General features: G+C 48.5%; 6 protein-coding genes across 6 annotated transcripts; 3 read left to right on the top strand and 3 right to left on the bottom strand. All coding sequences in view use genetic code 12, as the record gives it.

Annotated features, from left to right (window-relative positions):
* Nucleotides 1-7,538: 7,538 nt before the first annotated feature.
* On the bottom strand, nt 7,539-8,504 carry CJI96_0001142 (uncharacterized protein; the record flags this gene model as incomplete). The annotated part of the gene is made up of 1 exon (XM_029032498.2): nt 7,539-8,504. The coding sequence occupies one exon, from the start codon at nt 8,502-8,504 to the stop codon at nt 7,539-7,541; it is 966 nt and encodes a 321-aa protein (XP_028892813.2).
* A 1,802-nt stretch (nt 8,505-10,306) lies between these two features.
* Nucleotides 10,307-11,668, top strand: CLN3 (cyclin CLN3; the record flags this gene model as incomplete). Its single annotated transcript, XM_029032497.2, has 1 exon — nt 10,307-11,668. One exon carries the CDS (start codon nt 10,307-10,309, stop codon nt 11,666-11,668), a length of 1,362 nt encoding a protein of 453 aa, XP_028892812.2.
* A 1,179-nt stretch (nt 11,669-12,847) lies between these two features.
* On the top strand, nt 12,848-14,452 carry CJI96_0001140 (uncharacterized protein; the record flags this gene model as incomplete). Its single annotated transcript, XM_029032496.2, has 1 exon — nt 12,848-14,452. One exon carries the CDS (start codon nt 12,848-12,850, stop codon nt 14,450-14,452), a length of 1,605 nt encoding a protein of 534 aa, XP_028892811.2.
* A 990-nt stretch (nt 14,453-15,442) lies between these two features.
* Nucleotides 15,443-17,002, top strand: GDS1 (Gds1p; the record flags this gene model as incomplete). Its single annotated transcript, XM_029032495.2, has 1 exon — nt 15,443-17,002. One exon carries the CDS (start codon nt 15,443-15,445, stop codon nt 17,000-17,002), a length of 1,560 nt encoding a protein of 519 aa, XP_028892810.2.
* A 247-nt stretch (nt 17,003-17,249) lies between these two features.
* Nucleotides 17,250-19,190, bottom strand: CJI96_0001138 (putative electron-transferring-flavoprotein dehydrogenase; the record flags this gene model as incomplete). The annotated part of the gene is made up of 1 exon (XM_029032494.2): nt 17,250-19,190. One exon carries the CDS (start codon nt 19,188-19,190, stop codon nt 17,250-17,252), a length of 1,941 nt encoding a protein of 646 aa, XP_028892809.2.
* Nucleotides 19,191-20,476: 1,286 nt separating this feature from the next.
* On the bottom strand, nt 20,477-22,564 carry CJI96_0001137 (ferric reductase family protein; the record flags this gene model as incomplete). Its single annotated transcript, XM_029032493.2, has 1 exon — nt 20,477-22,564. The coding sequence occupies one exon, from the start codon at nt 22,562-22,564 to the stop codon at nt 20,477-20,479; it is 2,088 nt and encodes a 695-aa protein (XP_028892808.2).
* Between the last annotated feature and the right edge of the window lie 190 nt (nt 22,565-22,754).

The following is a 22,754-nucleotide window of genomic DNA, read 5'->3' as shown; positions in this document are numbered from 1 at the left end:
AACAGCAAGAAGTCACGTTTCTTTTCACATTCTTCCCGTTTGTTCGAGCCGTGCTTATTTCAGTCATCCATTCTCAGACAAACCGCTCCTCAAGCCAAACCCAAAACATTCTTCCAACGATCCTCTCCTCAGATTAGCTTCCACACAAAGACAGCATTACCAAATGGGAAACGATCCCCACCACCATCTCCAGCACGCAGTGGGCAAGTCCAGAATCTGGTTCTGTTCGGTTTCCAGTGAGAGCCGGCCGTTGAATCGTAACTACGCCTTGCCCAATTCGTTAACGCCATGTGAAGAGCACTCTCTGGCAGGTGCAACGGGGGGAGGTTTGCACCAAACAATGCCGCATGGAGCAGTCGGCAAAGTTGACATGTTCCCTGGCGAGTAATAATTTCCTAACAATGGACCAGGCGTTGCTTAGTCGCAGTTAGCTCCAGACAAAGCACAATTGGAGGAGCTGAAAGTGCTGCTGTGGGGAGCAAGCTTAGACGATGACCAGAAACGTGGACAAGGGAAGATTACGAGGAGATTCTACAAGAAAGATTTGCTACAGCTGAGGGAAATGTCGTTGGGCGTCGTGGGCGTCTTGGGTGCTGAGGTCACGCCGGGGGAAGAAGGCTTTCAGCGCTAGACAGGCTGAAGATCACCGTCTGAAGGGGAACTCAATTGCAAAAGACTATGTTGGATAAACCGGACGTTTGGCCCGTTTGAGTAGGTCGTCCTGGGGAGATACTGCCCAATGCAGCAAGAGTCTGGAGACACAATTGACTTCACCACGGACACTTGTCCAAGAGGATACGAAGGTTAATCTTGTCCCGGCTCAGGCACTTGCCACAGCTCAGGCTCTCGAGCTCCAAGCCACTTAGGCCCGCCCTAAACCTTTGTCGTCATTGTGGACCCCTTTACACTAAATCCTCTATAGACTCGAATTTCAAGTCAAGCCTCATCATGCGCCCAGGTTACTTTGCCAGGTTCCCTGCTCGATCTGCCGGCTATTCTTGCAAATGGGCTTTGAGAGAGCCTTGAGACGGGCGACGAGTTGACGGGACGCCGGTTGTGAGCCGGTGCCGATACCCGGCTTGTACCTGTCTGGCAGCCGTCTGGCACCCGTCCAAGGGGCCCAGTGGTCCCAGCAAATGTGGCTTACATGGGCATCTTGAGCGTGAGGTCTGGGCCAAACGATCCCTGAACGAGGGTTCAGCATGTGGAAGTTCAAGGCAGAAAATGGTTGGTTGAGAATCCCAATTCATGGTCGTCTACGAAAAGGATTTGCGCTCATAAGCACACAAAGGCTGTGATCGACAAGAGATCAAGCTAGTGAAGAACGGGCCGTGGGGGCTCCCAGCCGATCTTTGCGATTGTTCGCTCCACCACCCTCGGATCGTCTTAGACAAGAAGCTACAAGAAGCTACAAGAAGCTATAACAAGAGGTCCACACAATGAATTAGGGTATAAGAAAAAAAACCAAATTAACGTTGACCGGCTGAGCTGGGTTCCCTGAGAATTCTCCACTTTTCTTGCCCTCGGTGATAACCATTTTGTGCTTGGACACCCTTGGCCGTTGGCTGCAAAATGTAGAGACAGGCTCTTTCCGTGCAACCCAGCGTGAAGCTGTCATTTGCACGTTTCGAGGGCCAAAACTTGCTGTGGGTCGGCCTTTTTCAGCGACACTTTGTCTCAGCCCCACGAACTGCCAGCCTATTTTCCAAAAACGTATACTCTTCTGAGGATTAAGAGGGTGCGAAGCCACTGAATATATCTAGAAAGGGCGACAAAGGCGCTGAAAAAGAGCGCTAGAGGAATGTCGCGGGAATGCCAGGGAATCGAATTGGGGCCGGTTTTTTAGTCCAATGAGAACGGTGATTTCACCTGGAGGCGAGCGACTGGGATCTGCTGGACTGGGGTTTATTTTTTATGTCCCCCTCACGTTGAACGCTAGGATATTCTATTAGTTAGAGGAGTTGAAATAATTTTGCACGGGAAGCCCCGGTTCTCCTGGGTCGACGGGCTTATCCGAGGGACCCGAGGGTTGTGTCTGCAGGATTACCGAGGTGTGCGACATTTCTACTCGACGTCAAGGGCAATTCATAAAGGGACTCTGGGACCATCGCTGCGACGCACGAGAACGATGGCGTTATTGTGCTCACGTAGTTGGGTACTGGGCATTCTTTGGAATTTGTGCAGCGCACTACCGGACCAACGTGGTCGTATGGCGACACATGGAGTCACGTGGCATCATGTGACCTTACCTCACATCCGGTGAATCTCTTACCCCCCCGGAACTCGTCCTCGCGTCGCCCAGTCGAGCAAAATGTCGCAGAGCCTCAATTTACCTCCAAGTGATTATCTGGTTGCAAAGAAATGTGGAGTGGCGTCGACCAGATATCGATAATTACCGAATGGATCAACTTTAGTGAATAATGCCGTCGTCCATTGTTTCTCTGTCTCGCGTGCCTAGATCCTACTTAACTTGCTCTTACTAAAGTCTTTGCAAGTGATGCTGTGAATCACAAGCGTCCTATCACCCTGGAAACCAAAAAGCTTCCTTCGATGCTCTCTGTTCAGATTTCGGTGCTTCCATCTCTTCATTTCTTCAAACCGTGATGCTTTCGATAAACCCGAAAGGTCGACGTCGACTCCGGCTCGGCCTCAGTATGAGCCGCTCGTCTCTTTGTTCATTGTTGCAACTGTTTGCACCAACGCCTGGGCGCAAAACCAGAGTGAACAAACGAGAATGGAATCCGTAGTGAAAGAGTCTTGATAAGCTCGCCTTGGCCGGAGCAGCAGGTCAGCAGTACTGGCTCGTCAGTTCGTGGGCGTGGAGATTTGATTTTTGTTCTTGAATCTTCTCCCCAACGATGATATCAGCTCCTCAAAAAGCACCAGAGAAACAATTTTCCCGTGATCGACCAGAACGCAACCACCCACGCGCCCTTTATGAAAGAAATACGCTTTTTATTTCCGTTTTTGCGATCCATTTCACAACCCTGGTGCTTCCACGGCTCGGAGCCAGTTTTCCTTGTACCTCTCTTGCAGCCATTGACAACAGTCGACTCGGACGTTGCAATGTGGGTTTGACGATCCCTTGGCACGCCCAGCAGATGGATTGGAAGAAATGACCTGACAACCGGATTTGACCGTATATATCGTTTTGTCGTTGACGCTTGGCGGTTTAGTCGCCTAGCGCCATGAGCACACTTGAGACGCAACGTTTTTTTTTTTTTACACTTTCCACGGACCCTGACGTTGGCACACCTGACATTTCTTTCTCTTTAGCCCCATGCGCCTACAACTGCCAGGTAAAATGTGGTTCCACGGCTGTTCCGTCGGATATACAAGGTTTTGCAATATTCACAGCGGTAAGCGTGGGATAGACGCTGGAAAGGTCATATCGACGACTTTTTTCACGTTGGAGCTCCTAGAGGAAAATCCAGTCGGCTATCGCTTGCGCCCGATAACTGAGTGAAAAGGACACGAACCGAAGCGACTTTGTCAAAGTGTCGTTGGCGAAGTCTCGTTTATCAACAGCCAACGTTGTATAAGGAAGTTGGCAATGTAGGGGGACAGCCGTAACTGTAGAAAGACGTTCGAATTGTCGTTATGAGCCGTCCGCAGCCATGGATCAACGCAAGAGCACTTCAGGATCAAGTCAAATCGATTGTGTTTTTTTGAAGCACTGGTGTTTCTAAGGTTAGGAGCTGTCATTCGCTGGAGTTGGCAGCGGTTACGAGTATGCTGGCGAGCAGCGATTGCTAGGGGAGTGAAGCAGGGCGGATTATCTTGGTGGGCAAGCACCAGTCGCAAATGTCGTTTTTTTGACGCTGGGCAGAAATCTTGTATTGACTGGGTGATGACATGAAGCGTGGAGAGAGTGAAGAATGGGTTCGCCAATGAAGCCATTGAGTTGATGGGATAGATTTAAAGGAATACGAAATGGTCCAATAGGGTCCTTCAAGGAATTAAAACCAAGGGCTGTCTTCTAGCAAAAGAGATTATGTCACGTCCATCGACGAAGCAGACCGAACTGAAGGGTCAGCATTGTTAATAAACAGAGGAAGAAGGAAACAATAATTAGAAGAAGCAAAATAGAAGAAGTAAAATAGAAAAAGTAGAAGAAGAAAAATAAAACGTTGTAGAAAGAGAGGAATCCGGACTCTCCACAAATCAACCATTTAAAACTCTCTCTTCAGCTCTCCCTCCACTCTGGCCTTATTTTGCGGCCACCAACACACTCCTCACACTCCTTTCCCACAAATCTCTAACTACCGCTCTTCCAAGCTTCGCTTCCTCGCTTCGGCAATTTCAACCAACCTAGTTCACTTACATTTACGACTCTTCGGCCTGCCTTTCTCTCTCCACTGGGCCAAACTTGCCCTAACTCCCACGCCAGCGCCAGCACCGCCAGCAATTGCCCTTTTGGCGGTTTTCTCTCCCCAACATCAGCACTCCTATTCAATCCACCTCATCGCAGCTGTTTCCAAGGCAACGGAACCACATCACGCAAGCTCCAGCGCCCCACAAGCGCTGCCTGGCGGAAGCTACAAGAATTACGGTTTTTTTTTGGTAAAATGACGAAAGCTACAAGGCAATGAATTGGACCAATTGGACCAATTGAAGGGTTTTGAGAATTTTTGAGCAATTTCTCTTTGTTCTGTTCACAACTTTTCTGACTTCTACGTTGAACAAGGCCTACGGAGAGTAGTGTGCCGAGTGGGCGCAGGTTTGCAACCTCACACCACTTCGCCCCACACTGCGCTCAAGCGCCAAAGCGGCCAGCAGAAAAAAAAAGGCGTTGAACAGGGCTGAAGTCGGGTTAGGGTTGGCAGAATTGGTCCAGTATATTTTTGACTTTGCTTAAGTATGGGAGTTTTAGAGTAGAGGGTGGGATAGGGGGGGGGGGAGTTCCGAGGGCAGGCAGATGGGCACTTGGGGGAGTTATCGGCGACTTCCGAGGGTGGCAGCTTCTTCTCGCTGACTTCCTTCGTTCGAAGGAGTGAGAGCCCTCGGATTTCCCGCGCTCAGTCAGTGGGCCCATGGGTGGGTTCGATTTTGCAACTAGGGAGGCCCCCCTCGGCGAGTCACGTGATCCGTTCTCACGACATTGTCGCGGTCTGCTGCCCCCGGCACCTCCCCTCGGCACCTGCCCGTCCACAAAAGCGTACCCTCGGCGCCGTGTATCTCCGGGCGTCGGCAGCGTAGAACTCCTATCTCAAATGTCGTCCATGCAAGTAATTTACCAGCCCTTATCAAGAGGCCACACTAACAAAGTTGACGAAATAAGAATTATGAATAAGCTTTTTAAAGACCCCAGTGAGCCCCGAGAGATAAATTATTATTTGCCGATCTGATAAGCTCCTCTTTTCGTCGTGAGTGCTCTCTCAGGCATCGTGGTGTGAATCGCACAGCAAGGCTAAGGCGAAAAATGCTCAGTGTGTCTAATTTTTTACTTTTATTTTTTTTTAGTCTGTCCATCCTTTTTTTCTTGTTCCGCCTAGCACTTGCGTTCTCATTCGGCAAAAAAGCAAAAAAGTTACCCCAAGCGGCTCATGCTCCTCTGCTCACAAAAATTTTCATTCCCAGTCTCACCCTGGCACACCTATTAGGGCTTTAAAACATGCGCTCTCCTGCCCAAACTCTCCAAATTGTTCATCTCGCTCCTCCACATTCTTCTTGATTTCTTCGGCTCGCCAAATCCGTGTGTTTTGTATCCAGAAAAAACCCTCGCCGTTTAAATCTGCCTACGCTTGACTGTGGATGTGACACAAAAACCCCTCGAGTGGTTTTACGCTGGCGGTGGCTGGTTTTCCACAAGAATGGTTGCTTTTCGCCAACGAATTTGAGCGGTTTGTACCCTGTCAAGATCCTCTGACCTTGATTAAAGGAGATTTTTTTAGGGCTCACACGGCAAACTACGGGCAGCGCTTATAAGTTCGAGGAACGTCTCACAGCGGGCTGGATTTGGTCTACAGAAGAGAGTGGCATTTTTGAGGCTTTAGGTTGCACGAAGGGGGACTAGCACGAACGGTGTGGATTGGTTGCTTTTTTTTTCGCCCGGTAGCCAATTTCTGAGACATTTACATGCTCAGCGTCTAAGTTAGGGTCTACGTCAGCGTGTGGGTGGGCTTGTGAACCCTTGAGGTGATTCTAGCCCCGTACATTCCTCAGCCGTGGATAACGACTGCGGACGCATCGTTAGCGTTGGCAATGCTTGCTACTGGTATTTTTGGCGCCTGTTTGTTCATTGCAGCAGATTTTCTTTGAAGCCTATACGACAGCCAGAGTGGTCCAGCACAGGCAGAGATCTGAATGTGCGTGGATATCGCACCTGACCAAGCTGTGCTTGGACTGGAGGACACTAGTAGTTCAGCTAGTAGCAGCAATTATCTCGAAAGAGCAATCGTAGGGCAGACGCGCCGCACACGGCCGCCGGATAAATCCCAAATCAGAAGTGGGTCTTTCGTAAATAGGGCCATTGTGCAGGCCGCTGCTTTTTGACACAGACGCGCAGACGCGTAAGCGCTTTTCTTCCACTGTGTATTGTGCCACGTAGCCCGTCCTGCAGGTAGTCGAGGGCTGATTGTTCACCAGCAGCTCACCATAGCAATCTCTCCTGCAGCACGCCTGCATTGACGACGCATGGAAGCTTCCACACGTGCATGTCCACATGCTCAGACTACCTGGGACATTTTCACCTCCATCAAGATCCTCCCTTCAAGAGAGTCTGTTGTGTCAAGAGGTTGCTATAGCTAAACTCAATAGAGATAATCTATACTAATTAGTGCGATCCTCACTTGGACCTGTGTCTTGTATCTCATCGACTTACCCCTTTGGGTTAGCCACTTTACACAAAACGTGGTTTAAGCAGGACGCTAAAAAAAGGGCCGAGGATGCAAAACATCGTATCTTTACCAGATGGGCAAAAAAATCGCTAACGGTGTTGCTGAAGGAATATTCAGTTGCAGGAAGCTTGGGCTTGCTTGAGAATGTGAAGCTAATAGCCGGCGGAACGCAACGTTTCTGGCTTGTTGATGGGAACAAAAACACCCTGACAACAGCAAACTCCGTGGCATCGCGTGAAACAGTGTAGACATGGCGTCATCGACACTTTGCCGTCAAATGTAGATTCGACATTGTGTCAATATTGAGAGTAAGTGACTTCCGGGACAAAATCCAAAAACCGGTTTTCGTGATATACACCGTGCTTTTTGACCTGGCAAGACTGCGTACACACTTGTGATGCACAAGATGTCTCACTTTGATAACCCGTGTGAAGCCATGAAAAAGATCGAGTGTGGTTCGATGCATGAGCTGAAAGTTTTGGAAGCGAGAAGTGGAATTGCATTTGTTTCTAGCCATAACCCGAAGGCTTCTAAAGGGGTGGTGGATGTTGCTGGAAACTAGGGTGAAATGATCCATGGCGTGATATGAGCCTCTAATGTAGACACTCCTCACAACTCACCAAACTGGGCGACAATCGCTTTATTTACTTCGTTAGCACACCATTTGAATTTTATCCTTTTTTTTCAAGCATGCTCAACTCAACTCGAGTCCGTCGGATTTTGTTCATCTCGACACGAATCGTAGTGCTCACCCAAACCATAGTTGTGTTTGTAAAATGCCAAGTTCAACGTCTTCCCAGCCACCTTACTCACTTCATTCTCCCCGTCTTGTTCACCTCTCCCCACCTGCACCTCCTCATTAAATGTTATTGGAGCGCTGCCAGCACTGAAAACCTTCACCGTGACCATGTACCGCTTGGCAAGGGCAAGAATTTCCATGTCGCTGCCCCACATTGCCGTCGTTTCAATTTCATTTGTGTACTCGTCCACGTCTCGTAACTGCATCGTCTCCTCGTCGAACAAAAATGGGAGAAACTCGTCCCGATGCTGGCGAATGTATTCGGCCGCTTCTCTTCGTAGCGTTTCCACGGTAACCGAGACTCCACCCCTTTCCTTCAATTGATCTTGAATGGACGCAAAAAGACAGTGTCCGTCAGGCTTTATCTCCTCGATTTTGAGCCCATTGGCTGCCAAAACCTTGCTCATGACTTCGTGTTCCATAGCTCTATAATCAGTTTCCCCTGCTGCTTCTTCAAGCGCAGAGTCTCTGATCTTGTCCAATTGCGCCTGTCTTCGTTGGAGTCTTTCCTTTGCACGGTTTCGTTTTCGAGGAGCCGGACTTGAGGATTCTTCTGATGCTTTAATATCTCTTGGCTCCCCAGATTCATTTTTTTTCTCATCTCCGCCTTCGTCCAAGTTCATAGCCTTCAAAAGAGCTTCAGGAGAGACTTCTTCGCCATTTTCTGCGCTTTCAGCTTCCTCATGATTTACCCCGTTTGCTTCATTAAGCTCTTTTTTGTGTTTAAGGTCGAGTTCTCGTTGGAGCTCTTCACACTGGGCGAGCACGTGCTTTCTAGTTTTCTTGGTGGCTTGCTTCTTGAGCCCCGTGATCCGGCTCACGAGATCTCGCTGTTCCTTCTTGTGCCTGGCTAGAATTTCTTCCATTGGTAGAGGCGTCTATAGAGAGATTTTCCTTCTACTCTTTGATTAATTCAGTATGAAAATGAGCCCTAAAGTCGGGTCCTGCACATAGCCCAGAAATCTACAATTTTTCAAGATTTCAGATGTATGGATGTTTCTGAAATTAATCTTATGTCTGATGGCACGGGTTTTTCCACTAAGGCTAAATGTCGTGTGTCTCATGTCGCGCAGTAAAGGAAGGGGGGTGCAACCGGTCCGGACCAGTTGGCTTTGAAAAATACCGGGGATGAGATTACGACATTTCTTCCGAGGGTACCACCACCGGCTCTCTTACACGGACACTAGCGACATTTCAAATTCAAAAGCCAACTGTACTCGGTTTTGTGAAAGGGTAAGCTTTGCTAATTGAAAATTCTTAGGGAATTCTAAGCTGCTTCCTCTGCTTATGTGGGACTTAAGGTGATATTGGGTTGAGTTACCTAGAATTTTTGAAAAGGAGGATGTGATGAGCTTGGTTACTGTGGAAACGGTCACCCTGGCAACCGCTTATAAGCTTAACTACCATGGTAACGACAATGTCGTTCGTGGTCTCTATGGCAACTGTCTTCTGGAAGGCCGAGGGAGAGAGTCGCCGGAAGACATCGACCCCCGAGAGTGAGCCCGTGAAACACTTAACCCCCGGCAAGTGCCCCCTCCCCCCCGGTTCGATTCGACATGTCACCGAGGGTGGATGTCTCGTCCTGACCCTCGACAGCGTATGTCGACTTCCGGTGGGTGCCTGTGAGGCCCTCTAAATATATAGACGAGCATATGATCCCATCGACTATTTTTGACATACACAGGTTAACAGCACGCATCTATAGAAAGCGTAGATCACAAATATATTCTGCCAAAGGGAAAAGAAAAAAAAAAAACCTCGACCGAGGTCGCCAAAAGTTACTAGGTCCCTTTGGTCGGAAGTTTTTCAGACTCTCATTTAAACACTCCTCTCTCTTTCTCTCTCAAACTGTGTGCATATGCATCTGCACAGGCGCATGCGTCAGCTTCATGAGCCCTGCAAGCGCTGCCTTGTTTCCTTTCCGCACCCACATACACTACCTTTTTTATGCGGGCCATAGTTCGATTCAAACCCCTTTATATATTGTGCCTCGTCCATTTCTCTTCACTTTCGTTTTTTGTTCTCTTCAAGTGCAACGTCCCTCCTAAAAGCTAGTTGAGGGATCTTCTGGTTCGTGTAACCATCATTAGCATCTTTCCCCCATTCACATCTTCATCAACAACTCATCACATTTATTCACCCTCCATTGAACAAGGCATTACACACTTCTTACTGCTTTTTCATATATACATATATCATTTTTTTTTTTTCCCATTCCATTTTTTTCATATTCCAATCACTTCATCCTTTGCTTTTTCGGTCAATTCGTTGATCGCTTTCTTTTCAGGTTCATTCTTGTTCATTTGTTCATTTGACACTACAGGTACTGCTCATTCCACATAACGAGTCCTTTCCAGGAAATACCCATTCACTTACAACCTGCTGGATTCATCACTGTGAATCCACCCATCTCCTGGACCCATTCCTTGCATTGAAAGACAAAACTTTCATTTATTTTTCACTTCGAGTTCCCTCACAGTTGCCTGTGACCATTGACGTTCAGCTGCTTCAACTTTGCATTCCCTCGTTTATGAACAAACTGACATTATTTTACTTACATTGATATTGCACCGCACTGATTGAAGCCACCTTTCGATCATTTCACATTTGCACTGACCAAATTTCAAAAAAGGAAAAAAAGGAAAAAGATAAAGAACTAGCTGTCTCAATGAACCTGCCAGACTTCTACCATAGTGTTCGAGTGTCCCAGGCGCTGCTTAAGGCTCAGGATGTCAGAGTCCAGCTTGCAGAGTGCAAGGCCCACAAGGCTCACGTCGACGAGTACAAGCTCGATATCCACCACCACTTGCTAGAGTTGGACACGAAAACCCGGCCCAACCTTCACTTGATCCAGCAGCAGCCCGAGATCAACTTGCGCATGAGACCGTTGTTGCTTGATTTCTTGATGGACGTGATCAACAAGCTCAACTTGTCCAAACTGACGTTCCCGCTCACGGTGAACATTATAGACCGCTACTGCTCCGTGAGAATTGTCAAGAAACAGCACTACCAGCTCTTGGGGCTCACGGCGCTTTGGATCGCTTGCAAAAACTTGGACTCCAAGTTCCGCATCCCCAGCCTAAATGACTTGTGCAAATACTGCTGCCACTGCTACGACAAGAAGTTGTTTTTGGAGATGGAGAACCACGTGCTCAAGCTGTTGGGCTGGCTCGTGGACGCCCCCACCTTCGACTCGTTTGTCGACTTGTACATCAATGCCTTGGCGCTGTCCTCCTTCTTAGCAGGCTCTAAGAACCCCCACAAAGCATGCAACGACGTGAAGATCGTGGCGCTCTACATTTGCGAGCTAATTCAGTTCTACCCCAACATCTACTTCAACTACTCGTCGCCGAAAATCGCTCTTTTGAGCGTGGTGCTTGCTGCTCTTATTCTCAACACCTCGTCTGCTTTCACCACCCACGAGTTTTTGGCCTACGTGGCTGCTGAGACTGACGTGGAGATCATCAACCACGACACTTACAACCAGGCGTTTGCCTTGTTCATCAAGGTGCTCAAGTGTCCTCCCCCGCTGCTCAAGACAAAATACTTCAACGAGGATCTGCGCTTCTTGAACCTCATGAAGCAGCTTGTCGCTTTTACTTGGAAACACTTGGCTCCCAACTCGGTGTTTTCCCACACTGGCGCCGCTCCTACTTCCAGCGACTGTGGCGTGATAGAATTGAACACCCCTGTCTCCAGAGACGAGCCCTCGGGCTCTCCCACGAGCCTCGGCGGGTCCGTGACGCCCAAGTTCTACCCAGCCACGCCGATTTCCTCCAGCATCAGCCCCAAAAACGCCGATTCCACCGGTTTCGAGCGGCCCGTGCTCACGCCCCAGGCGTCTGCTCCCGTGTACACAAAGTTTGTGCCAGCGTTGCTGCCTCGCACCCACAAGACATTGCCCTCCCCCAATCTTCTGCCTGCTGAGCACGACAGACAAATGTTTGGCGAGAAGCGCAGCTACGAGGGCCAGGCGCCGCCCGTGAAGCGGTCCAAGAGCATGAGCAAAGCGGTGTTCTACATTCACTGAAGCAATCACCAGGCGCACGTAAATACATTCCATAGTAGACAACAAGTATACACACAAAGTAACAGAAAACGAAGCAATTATCGGAAGACAATTGTAGCACGTCTAGAATATCTGGTGCAAGGGAAGGAGGCTGCGCAGAAGGCGATTGGGTATTTGCAAACGAGGGATATATCCTAATTCGCCCAATGGTCCAGCTGGGGCGTCTGGACAATGAACATAGCGCCCTGCAAATGAATAATCGCCATCTTTCCGGTTCCAATGGCCTTTGTTTTCTATGATTCCCGGTCACAAAGAGAACCCCTTGTGTAAAAGCATACTATTATTGTTGGTGAAGAGGAGAGCATCACGGAAATTCCCCAGACTCCATAAAAGCCGTCAAAATTAGATTCAACATAGGGTTTGCAAATCCCTCTTCAAAGCCAAATCGGCCGATGCGTTGAGTTGGCTCCTTGTGCCCCCACTACCTGAATAAACGCTTCGATTGTTTCGTCCTCCACTCCTACACCCTGGCAGCCCATTGTTTCATTTCTCCTAATGTTTCCCTAACGTAGATCAACAAGCCTTCTTTTAAGTGAAGCCCAACTGTTTTTTTACATTTACGGCAAAGCTACCATAGCGGCCTCATGCCTCTTCAAAATGAAACCCGTTTTCTCTACGCTCTGAACCGCAATTGAATTTGGAGATTAGAAAGCCAGTGATAAACCCTCGGAGGTTGAAGGAAATAATGCTTTAAATTTTTTTTTTCCTCTTCTTGTTTCAAAGAAGTTAATTTTACTGCATTAAATTACACGGCTAGATCACTCTGACTATTGAATGTCTCCTATCTCCAATTAGAATATGGCCGCTTTGTTGCTGCAATACCATGAATGCAGATGAAGATAGCTACTCCAAGTCGCTTGCAAAAATTTTCAACATTGGGCGCCCCCACTGACAAAAGACATGGTCCCCTTCATTGTTCCCATGGCATTTTTCCTGGCCATAGTTGCAAACAGGGGGCGCCTCCTAGTTTGGCGAACCTCCTTTTACGAAAAAAACTCCTTCTATTATTTACATTCTTCGCTTTTCTTCATTGTCTCTTATTAATTGTCCTATATTCCTTTGCTTGTCTGTCCATCTTGTGATGTCTTCGTAGCTTGTAGTATTATCTAGGACTGTACCTATCTCAGCTTTTAACCAAGTATGAAGAGGAGTCTAGATCAACACCCAATATCCAAACGACCCAATGTCGTGGTCAACGAATACGCGGGAGCTATTGTTAGCGACAATGCAATTGACGAGACCGCTTCTTCAGAGGGCTTCTTCGAGAAGTATGTGGTTGCTCGAAAACCGGTGAAAATTACAGCCAAAGATGCAAGTGCCTTGTGTCCCATAAATATTGCTCGGTTTAGGGTCGATAAGATCTTGGAGACGTTGCCAGCGGCTCGCAAGAGGGTGCTTCAGGTGGAAAAGAAGCACGCCTTGGGGTTTGGACTGGGCAAGAAACGTGAGAGCATGACGTTTGAAGAGATTGTGGAGAGGTTGGCCCAAGGTGACGAGAGTCTCTATTTGACGACACAGTATGAGGAGCATGATTATGATGAGTTGAATGAACTGGATGGTGAGTCCAATGAGGAAGGGGAAGCTGGCGATGTGGGTAAAGAAGAGGCTGATGAGGCTAGTGAGGACGAAGAGGAGGATGAGGAAGAAGAAGAGACAACGGAGAATGAAGGTGATGATGATGCTTCAAAGAAAATGTTGGAATCAAATCCCAACGGTGATGATGACCCCTCGGACGCCTCGTCCCCAGAACCCTCAATTGACCTCGAAAACCTTCATGACGACTTTGACGATGTCGCCGACGAAGAATCATTCGTTATTCCAGAACACCAACTCACTCAGGATGAAGTGGACTATCGAGTCTCGCTGCTTCTTCAGGCTCCACTTACAGAATTGTACAAGGACAAGAGCTTTCCACTAGTTCCAGAAAATTTCGGCCCACTCATCCCACAGCAGATCAATTTATGGATGGGAGCTTGCAGCAACAAAAGGAAAGATGCCCCAGACCTCTTCCTGCCCTCAATTGAATCCTTGGGCCGCTACGTCCCTCTGGGAAACTCCTCAGGGCTTCATCATGACCATGCGGACAATTTGTACGTTTTAGTGCAAGGAAGGAAACGATTTACGCTATTTTCACCTCAGGACGCCGAAGCACTTCGTACCGTGGGCGAGTTGCAAAAGATTTACCCAAACGGGCTCATTGACTACAAAACCAACCAGAGAGCCCGCTTCTGGAGACCCATGAGGGCAGACGGCGCCATGATTGGCGAATGGGCCCGCTGGATGATTGAAAAAGAGGATTTTAAGCAGTATTCAAAGGAAAAGTTGGAAAAGATGATCGAGAACGATGTGCCCTTCGCTGAAAAGTCGAATCTGGAAAGCAATTTGGACCCTCCTAGTTTCTCGACGGTGCCTCCACTTCTCGCCCATTTGAGCGAGATTTCCGACGAGAGGCACCGAGAGTCGCTCCAGAACTACGCCAACAAGCACTTTCCCGGTTTTCTCAATCTTCACAAGCTTGAGGTGTGGCTTGAGCCGGGGGACATGCTCTACTTGCCAACAGGCTGGTTTCATGAAGTCACCAGCTTTGCAGAGGACAGTGCCAGTGCTGGTGCGCACGTGGCTTTGAACTGGTGGTTTGTGCCTCCAACGGGTGGCAGAGACAGGCCATATCCAGATGAATACTGGAAGGAGGATTACGAAAAGACATTGGCTTCAATCGAGTATAAGAGAGCCGAGAGCGCATAGCCCTCTTAGCGCATACTCTGAGGGTGGTCGCTGTGTAAGCGCATAGGCATATGCGTTTAGGGCTGGTGCCCTAGTTTACATCACGTGAATGAGCTCGTGCTTCGAGCCCTGGACCATCACATTCTTGATCACGTGCTCGAGCTTTTTTGCGTACCCGCACGCCCTGCCCCTAAGTGTTATCGTGCGATAGCGGCCCGCATTATCTGCGCCGTCTACGCCTGTCGCATGTAGAGAACCCTGTGACTGCTTTTCGCTATCAGGGGGTTGATGGAGGGGCACCCGAAGTTATGTGCAGGGAGCTTTTCACTAGTTTTTGATAAACAGAAGGGCTCTGAGAGGGTCAGCGTTGCGGGTGCCCGACGTTGGCTAGAAATGTTGAACAAAAATCGAGTTGATTGGCTGTTGGGAGAATGCAACAAGCTGTATAGTCTGGATGAGGTGTGCATCACGTGACGCGTGTTGATGGAAAAAAGTGCGATCACAGGATAAGCCTTGCATAGAAAGGAAAAAAAGCATTTGAGCAGAGAGGGAAAAAAAAATATATATATCTCTACTTGATCTCATCAATTTATCCTTCACAAAACCCGCCGCTAGGCTACTTCCCCGTTTATTTTCTTTCTTTGCTGCTCTTCGTTGAGACAGAAGGAAAACAAATATCCATTTGAAAAGACTTTTTTTTTTTATTCACGAATTTTTCCTGTCTTTTCAGCTCATCTCGAAGCTTGTCTATTCAGTATGTTATCATAGAAGTCAAAGATTGGCAGCAAAAAAAAAAATGGAATTGCCAATCAGGACACCCAGGAGGTGAAGCAGGAAGATCGGAAAGACCAAGAGTCCAGATCGCTCGACCGCTCGTCTCCTGGCTCCACAGCCCATACTAATCTCTAGCTTCCTTTAGTTCTCACCCTCAGTTATTCAGTTAGCTGGGCCCCTGTATTAATCCCCAAACCTCCCCCTTCACAAGTTTCTTATATGTCCTACTAAAGTGGTATGGCGTTGGCAGACAAAAGACCTCTTGGCGTTCCAGTCACTTCCCACGCTTCCCCAGCGTACACGATGAAGTCGACCATCTCTGATTTAAAGGGCGCTGAGACGGCGCAAGCGCAAGCGCAAGCGAAGCAAGAGAAAGGTCGGGTTAGTGAGAGCCCTGGCGGTTCTCCGACCTCGAGACTGATTCTGCCCGATTCGTTGATGCAGCAGAAGAAGCTGCTGACGCTGCTGTTCAGCTCCCGGGACTCCACGCCGGCTCCGGCGAATTTGAGCGGCAACGGCTTGTATTTAAAGAAACATAAGGTCCCCTCGAGAGTGCCCATTGCGACGGGCATTTCCACCACCATCCCTGTCACTGGGGAAAAACCCAAACCTCAGCAAGAAGGCGATGCCTCTTTGGAAGACGATGTGTTGTATGCGATCTTTCTCATCTTGTACGAGAAGGACCCAGCAGGCGCTGGAATGACCGTCAAGCAGATCTGCGACGTTTTGGTCGAAAGACACCCTGAGATGGCGCAGCTCTCGTCAAAAACGTCCAATTTGGTCAGCGCAAAGCTCAATGCCTACGTCAAGCGTGTGGAGAAGGGCGACGCCAACTTGCGCTATGCCCTTTCTCGAGAATGGGCCGATGCCCTGCCCAAGCGTATGGTTTACGTTTACCGTGGTCTTTTGGCAAAGAATTTCCACGTTCACTTGGGCCAGCATCAGGCACAGAACCAACAAAGCCCTCAACTCTCGCAATTGCAACACCTGCTGCTGCTGTTGGCGCTGCTGCTGCTGCTGCTGCTGCTGCTGAAACCAGTGGACTCGTTCGAGGCCGCCAAGCACCTGGCGTTGCTGAAACCACGCCGCCAAACGATGTTTGATTTGGGCATCTCGCGCCCGGCGTTTGTCGAGTCTCCGATCGACAGGTCCAACTTGTTCGTGCCGTATGCGCTGGCGCCCGTGGCGGCCTCTTTGACCGAGGTGAAGTTGGAGGAGCTGAAGCTGGGTGGTGGAAAAATGGCTGCGAAAAACAAGACCAAAAGTGGAAATGCGAACCTGGACGAAGTTGAGGAAGAGGGTTCTCCTTTGAAGAGCACCGACAACAATAACAACAACTCGGACGACTTTGAGTTCGACGAGTTGGAGGTGTTTGACGACGACGACGACGACATGCCTGGGTTTGTCATTGACACCTTCAAGAACGGCAAGCGCTCCAAGTCCATGTCGTACCTCTCTCAGAACAAGAAGGCCAAGTTCCTTACTGCTGCTGCTGCTGCTCCTAGAGCTTCCAAGGCGCCCTGTTCTCCTAGCCCCAACGCTGCTGCTGCCGCCGCCGCTTTGCACGCTGCTGCTTTGAAGGCCATTGCTGCCGCCAACTCTTCTGCTTCCTCTTCGCTGTCGGTGTCGTCAGCTTCTTCTTCTGGCGCCTCTCCTGCCTCGACTGCAGCTTCCGAGTCGACGGCTCTGCCAAAGAGTAAAGACTGGCTGCACGTTGTTCGTCTGGGGTTCTTGAGCCAGGAAATTGGCGCTCCCGAGGACATTAGCTTGCTGGACTTGGACAAGTTGTTCAGCTAAACAGAAACTCTGCGTATGTGGACCCACCGTTTTCTTCTCCCTCCATCACAGCCTTCCTCGGTGTGGTCTGCGCTTGTACATTATACTTTCAGTCTTGCGGTAGATATTCACTTCATAAGACACCCAAATAGCACGAGATTGAGTAACCAGCTGAAAATTGACGCGTTGTAGTTGTCTATTATGCTATGTATATGCGTAGTGATGATTTTTTTTGTTTTTTTCCTTTGGTGTCACCCAAGCGATTTCGCTAGGTCATGTAATATTTGGGCCCATCGCCTCCCTCGGGCACCTCCCAGTTGATATCCTGAGCAGGCACTTTGATGTCACACGTCTTGCAGTGAATGCAGTTCTGACTGTTGATGTTGAACTTCACTCCAAGTGGTTCCTCCTCGTCCTCGATGTACTCGTACACTCCAGCAGGACAAAATTTCTGCTCAATGCCTTTGAATTTCGGAAACGAGATTTCGGCGTGCTTTCTGTGGTTTTGTTGTGGAATTCTCAAGTGGCAAGGCTCGTCTTCCTGATGGTAAGTGCCTGTTCTAGACACAGAGGTCAAGATGTCGAACGTGAGCTTCCCGTCTGGTTTTGGATACTCCTTGGGAGAAAACTCCGATGCTGGTTTGGTCGCCTCGGCGTCCGTATGCTTATGCTGTAATGTCCATGGCTCCAACCCTTTAGACACCAATGTAGTGAAGCCAGAGTGAGCGAGGCCTCCAAGGAACCCTAAAGGTCCGTTAAAGGAAGGACGAACGTTTCTGACTTCATAGAGCTCCTCGTAGACCCAAGACAGCTTGAGATTTTCCTCGTACGACTGCAAGTCAAGAGGCAGCTCCTCAAAGTCTGTTTCCTCGTCTACAACGTCCATTTCTTTCACTGCCTCGAAAATGGCTTCTGCAGCGACCATTCCCAGTTTCATCGCCGTGTGAGTGCCTTTGATCTTGGGCACGTTCATGAAGCCAGCAGAACAGCCCACAAGCACACCGCCAGGGAAATGAAGCTTTGGAATCGACTGGTACCCACCTTCGTTAAGTGCACGAGCTCCGTACGACACACACTCGCCTCCTTCAAGCACATCAGCGTAGTATGGGTGAGTTTTCATTTTCTGGAACTCCTGATATGGCAGAATGTAAGGGTTGGCGTAGTCAAGCCCGACAACAAGACCCACGGCAACAAATCCATCGCCAAAGTGGTACATAAACCCGCCTCCATAGACGTCCAGAGACAACGGGAATCCCATTGTGTGACCAACAAATCCTGGCTGAAACTTGTCGTCAGCAACACGCCAAACCTCCTTGATACCCAAACCGTATGTCTGTGGATCGGAGTTTGCACGAAGGTCAAACTTGGAAATCGCTTTTTTCGTAAGGGACCCATGGCACCCTTCGGCTAGAACGGTGACTCTGGCGTGGAACTCCATACCTCTTTCAAAAGAGCCCAAGGGAGCTCCATTCTTTCCGATTCCAACGTCTCTGGTGGCCACACCTTTGATGGCATCGCCGTTTTCCGTGTATATGAGCTCAGAGACGGAGATACCTGGAAAGAGCTCTACCCCCAACTCCTCTGCTCGCTCAGATAAATGCTGCACCACCTGACTGAGAGAGGTAATGTAGTTCTTGCCGTGATTTACCATCTGTGGGGGTTCTGGCATGGTGAAGGCATACTGCTCGGTCAAATACTTCATCTCGTCTTGTTCCACTAGAGTCACCAAGTCTGGCGGCAAGGGGATTCCCAGGCCGTCTTCTTTGAGATACTCACTATCAGGAAAAAGCTCCTTCAACGCTCTAGGCTCGAGCACTGCGCCCGAAACAATGTGGGATCCAAAGTCTGGTGCTTTTTCAAGCACCACCACCCTCAATTCTCCCAGGCCTTCTTCATTGTCAAGCTGTTTGAGCTTAATAGCCGAGGCTAGCCCGGCAGGACCTGCGCCTACAATACAAACATCAACGTTGTCGGTGGCTCGTTCCTCAGTTAGGGTATCCTTGTCTTCTTGTGATAGTTGGTCAAAGGGAATCTCATTATGGCAGATAGGGGCAGTATGGAAGAAGGAAGCTCGAGAAGTTTGAAAGTGACGATGCAGAAGAAATCTAGTGAATGGGGCACAGCTACCTAGCAGCTTTCTTAGCAGCGAAAAATCGGTTCTTCTTGCTGGTGAAGGCCTCAGTAGTAGAACCAATCCTCGGCGGAACATGCAGGCGAAATGGAAATCTTTTAAGCACAAGCGGAGGTTTTAGTCAAGCGACCTAAAGGAGAGTCTGAACTGATTCTGGCAAAATCACCGAAAATGGAGGGTAACACGAAGCGTATAAGTATGAGCGGTCTGAGTCAAATGAAAAATTGACCGCCAATAAGCATCGCGCAGTAGATAAGCTGCTGTGTATGCAGGGACCGTTGAAACTCAACAGAGAAGAGGTAGGTTGGAGGTCGTGGAGGGTGAACGTAGAAAAAAAAAGAAAGATAAAAAAAAAGTGCCGAAAGTGAAGTGAATGAAAAACAAAATATTCATTTCCTTCAAGTTCTCTGGTTTTTTTTGGGCTTTCGTGGTAAGCAATTGGAAGTGGCTAGCCACGTAGTTTTGGCTGCGAAAAACAATAGTGACTCGCCTTGGGCGGTATGTGAATACTTGAGCGCAATTTTGTAAATTGTTACAAGCGATCTGACCAGAGGAAGATTTGCTTTCGGTCACTTGTTGGCTTTTCTATCACTTGTTGGTTCCTCTAGATATTTTGTTTCATGGCTGTTGGGGTGCTCAGGTCGTAATAGTGGCAGAGAAAGTTGGGCGAGCAAGCTGTTAGGTTGACACGCTTTAGTTTAGAAGGTACGTTATTCTCTAGTGTAAATTAGGTACAAGAGGTTCTGAGAGGCATATATATAGTCGAGAGACAACGCTGTGTAGTTTCAAATAGGCCGGTGATTCTGCTGTTAACGATTCGTCATGATCCTGAGCTGACAAATGCAAAGTTCTAATTTGAGTAGAGCGGGGGTTACATTTTTGATATTTGGTGAAGAAGTTATATTTGCTCCTGATTTCTTCTCTTTACATTTTGTGTTATGTGCCTCATTTAGCATATTTGAGGCTAATTTTCGTAGATCATGCGACTAGAGGAATGTCAGGCGTTAAATTAAGATACTCAAATTGATTTAGAATTGACAATGAATTGGCCAATCGGTAGGGACAATTCAGATATATATGGTTGAGTATTACATTTATCAATGCTGCTTGCTGAGAGTGTATTAGGCGAATTTACGTAGTGTGTTGCTTGTACAACTTGAAGGTCTAAGAAAAGATTTATCACAATACTTTAAAGCTGACCATATGAGGTGAAAAATTAGTTAAAATTACTAAATTTGCAATGTCCCCACCTCTAAATCTACAAGTACTGCTACTACGTCCGATATTTTAATCCCAAGTGGTCCGAAAACACATACTAATTTGTTTATCAAATCTTTTAAAATACAATCGCTATGCTTTTTGTCTTACGCCCATACTTGCAACTGCTCGTAAAAGTCCACTCTCTTGGGAGACGTCTTCACTTGTTCGATCACAATGTTCCTCAAGTCGTCCACCAACAACGGATGGCCACACGTAACCACAGCAACGCTACCTGGAGACAATTCCACTTCACTGGCCACGAAATGCCTCATGTCGGGACGGCCACATGTAAACTCCACATGCGGAAGCTCTTCCTGAAGCCTTTCAATGATGCTGATGTCTCTTATGCTATCTTTTTCCTTCTGATTATCCGCCAGAGAACTACTATCAGTATTGAAGAGCTTCTCAAGCTCCTCTCCATGGTGGATCTCTGGCCTAGTAACGAAGATAGTGGTTTCGATGCCGTGCTTCACCAACGCCCTCAATTCGTGAATGAACATTGCCAAAGATCGCAGCTCCCGGACGATCCAAAGAAGTTTGATGCTCTGTCTATTGCCATTTTTCTTCCAGAGCGCGTTGGCCTCAGAGTAGATCCCTGGGATACCAGATCCGCCGGCAATAAATAGCACAGTGGAGTGGCGCTCAACAGGGCTGGCAGCTCCATACGGTCCTTCAACAGCCACCCTCAACGTGGCCTGCTTTCCTGGAAGCGAACAGAGCTTTCTCTCGAGCGCTTTAGTCACACCACCTTTGACTTTGCAGCAACACACAATGGTGCTCTCTTCGGTCTCAGACTCAAAAAACGTAAAGGGATGACATTGCCAAAAGTGGAGTCCAAGGCCAAAGTGTACCCAAATATGGCCGCCCGCAATCGTGGGCCAGCGCTTGGGCTTGGGGATTTCCACTTTCAAAGTGTCTTCGACCAAAGTGACTCTTGCTCTAGGAAACCCAAAGTAGCACAATCTTGCAAATCTAGCCAACCGATCAAAGGCCCAAACGGCAAAAACTGCGTACATCACTTGGGTGTAGCCAACGTACGCCAAATGGTACCAAGACCCCACCACCCAGAATACTGCTAACACAACATGAATAGCAAGAAACACATCATACCAGCGCCTTCTGAAGTACAAAAGCGCCTGAACACAGATGATGCCGCCACATACCAAGGCAACAATGCCGTACCTGAGATAGTCTAAGCTAAGCTCAGAGGCGTAGCGCATTTGAGCCTTGAGCACTTTGGTGTAGCAGATGGCATGGATAAGAACAAGCAAAACCACCATTCTGGCGATCCACCTGTGGAACACCATCATGGTGGTAGATTTCCAGCGAGTCAAGAATTGCAAGAAGCTATTTCTGCCAGCGAAAAGCACCATGAGAGGCGTAAGCATCGTTGCAATGATACCCGTTCTGTCAGCGATCAGAGTATGCGTGACGACGTTTTGTTTCCTCCAAGGAGCGGGGATGTACTTTTCGTCCACAGCACAAAGAATAAAGAGAAGCCAAAAAAAGCATACAACCACTAAAGTCTCGAGTCTTGTCGGGAGAAGCCACTCGAGAAGTGGCCATTTTGCACGGAAGCTTTCGGTTCTGCGCTTTCCAAAAAGCGCTGGCATAGTTAAGTGGCGTCTGACCACTTTAAAAACAGCACCATCAAAGAGGTGTCTTGATTGAGGCACAAGCGCTGTGACCCAATTGAATACAGCAGATGCGACAACCACAAGACCCCAGTAGGCAATAGCACCCGAACCGAAGAAAAGCGAATTTTTCACCTGGCGATACGAGTTGCGAAACAGCCTAGCATTTGCTTCCGGAATTTTTATAGGCGTTGTGGCCATTTCACTCTGATTGTAGCTCTTATCCCGTGAAGTATCGTAGCCATATTTCGTATAGTTTCTGTACGCTTCTTCGATCTGATCCATGGACAAGGGAATTTGAACCTCCTCGCAGAAGGTCTGCAAGTAGCTGTTTCCATACTTCAACGTACCGGCAGTGGACCCAAAGCAGCCTGTTATTGTGGCCAAAGCGTTTGGGTTCCGGCAGTAGCACGTATAGTCGTAAGGGTTCTCGCAAAACGTCGCAATGGAAGGCACCAACTCAGTGCACTCATAGAACACCGTCGAACCCAAGGCCGTGTCATAGTTGGAGGCAGCCACTACTGCTACAAATAAGAGTTGAAGTTTGAGCAGGTTCATGGAACAAGTCAAGGCTGGACAGCGAAAGTTCAGCCGGGAATCCCGTTTTTATAATAGCATGAAAAAAAAATATTCACAGCGCCCGCTGCGCCAGATCCCGAAGGAGGCTTCGGAAGGCCCATCGGATAAAATCCAAGATTGTGCCGGTTGCCTAGGTCCTTAACGAGGCGCAAAAGTCAATCCGGGGCGA

Source organism: Candidozyma auris, chromosome 1 (assembly GCF_003013715.1).
Source record: "Candidozyma auris chromosome 1, complete sequence".
In the NCBI taxonomy this organism is placed as follows: Eukaryota; Fungi; Ascomycota; class Pichiomycetes; order Serinales; family Metschnikowiaceae; genus Candidozyma; species Candidozyma auris.
This window is presented reverse-complemented; position numbering and strand designations above follow the sequence as displayed.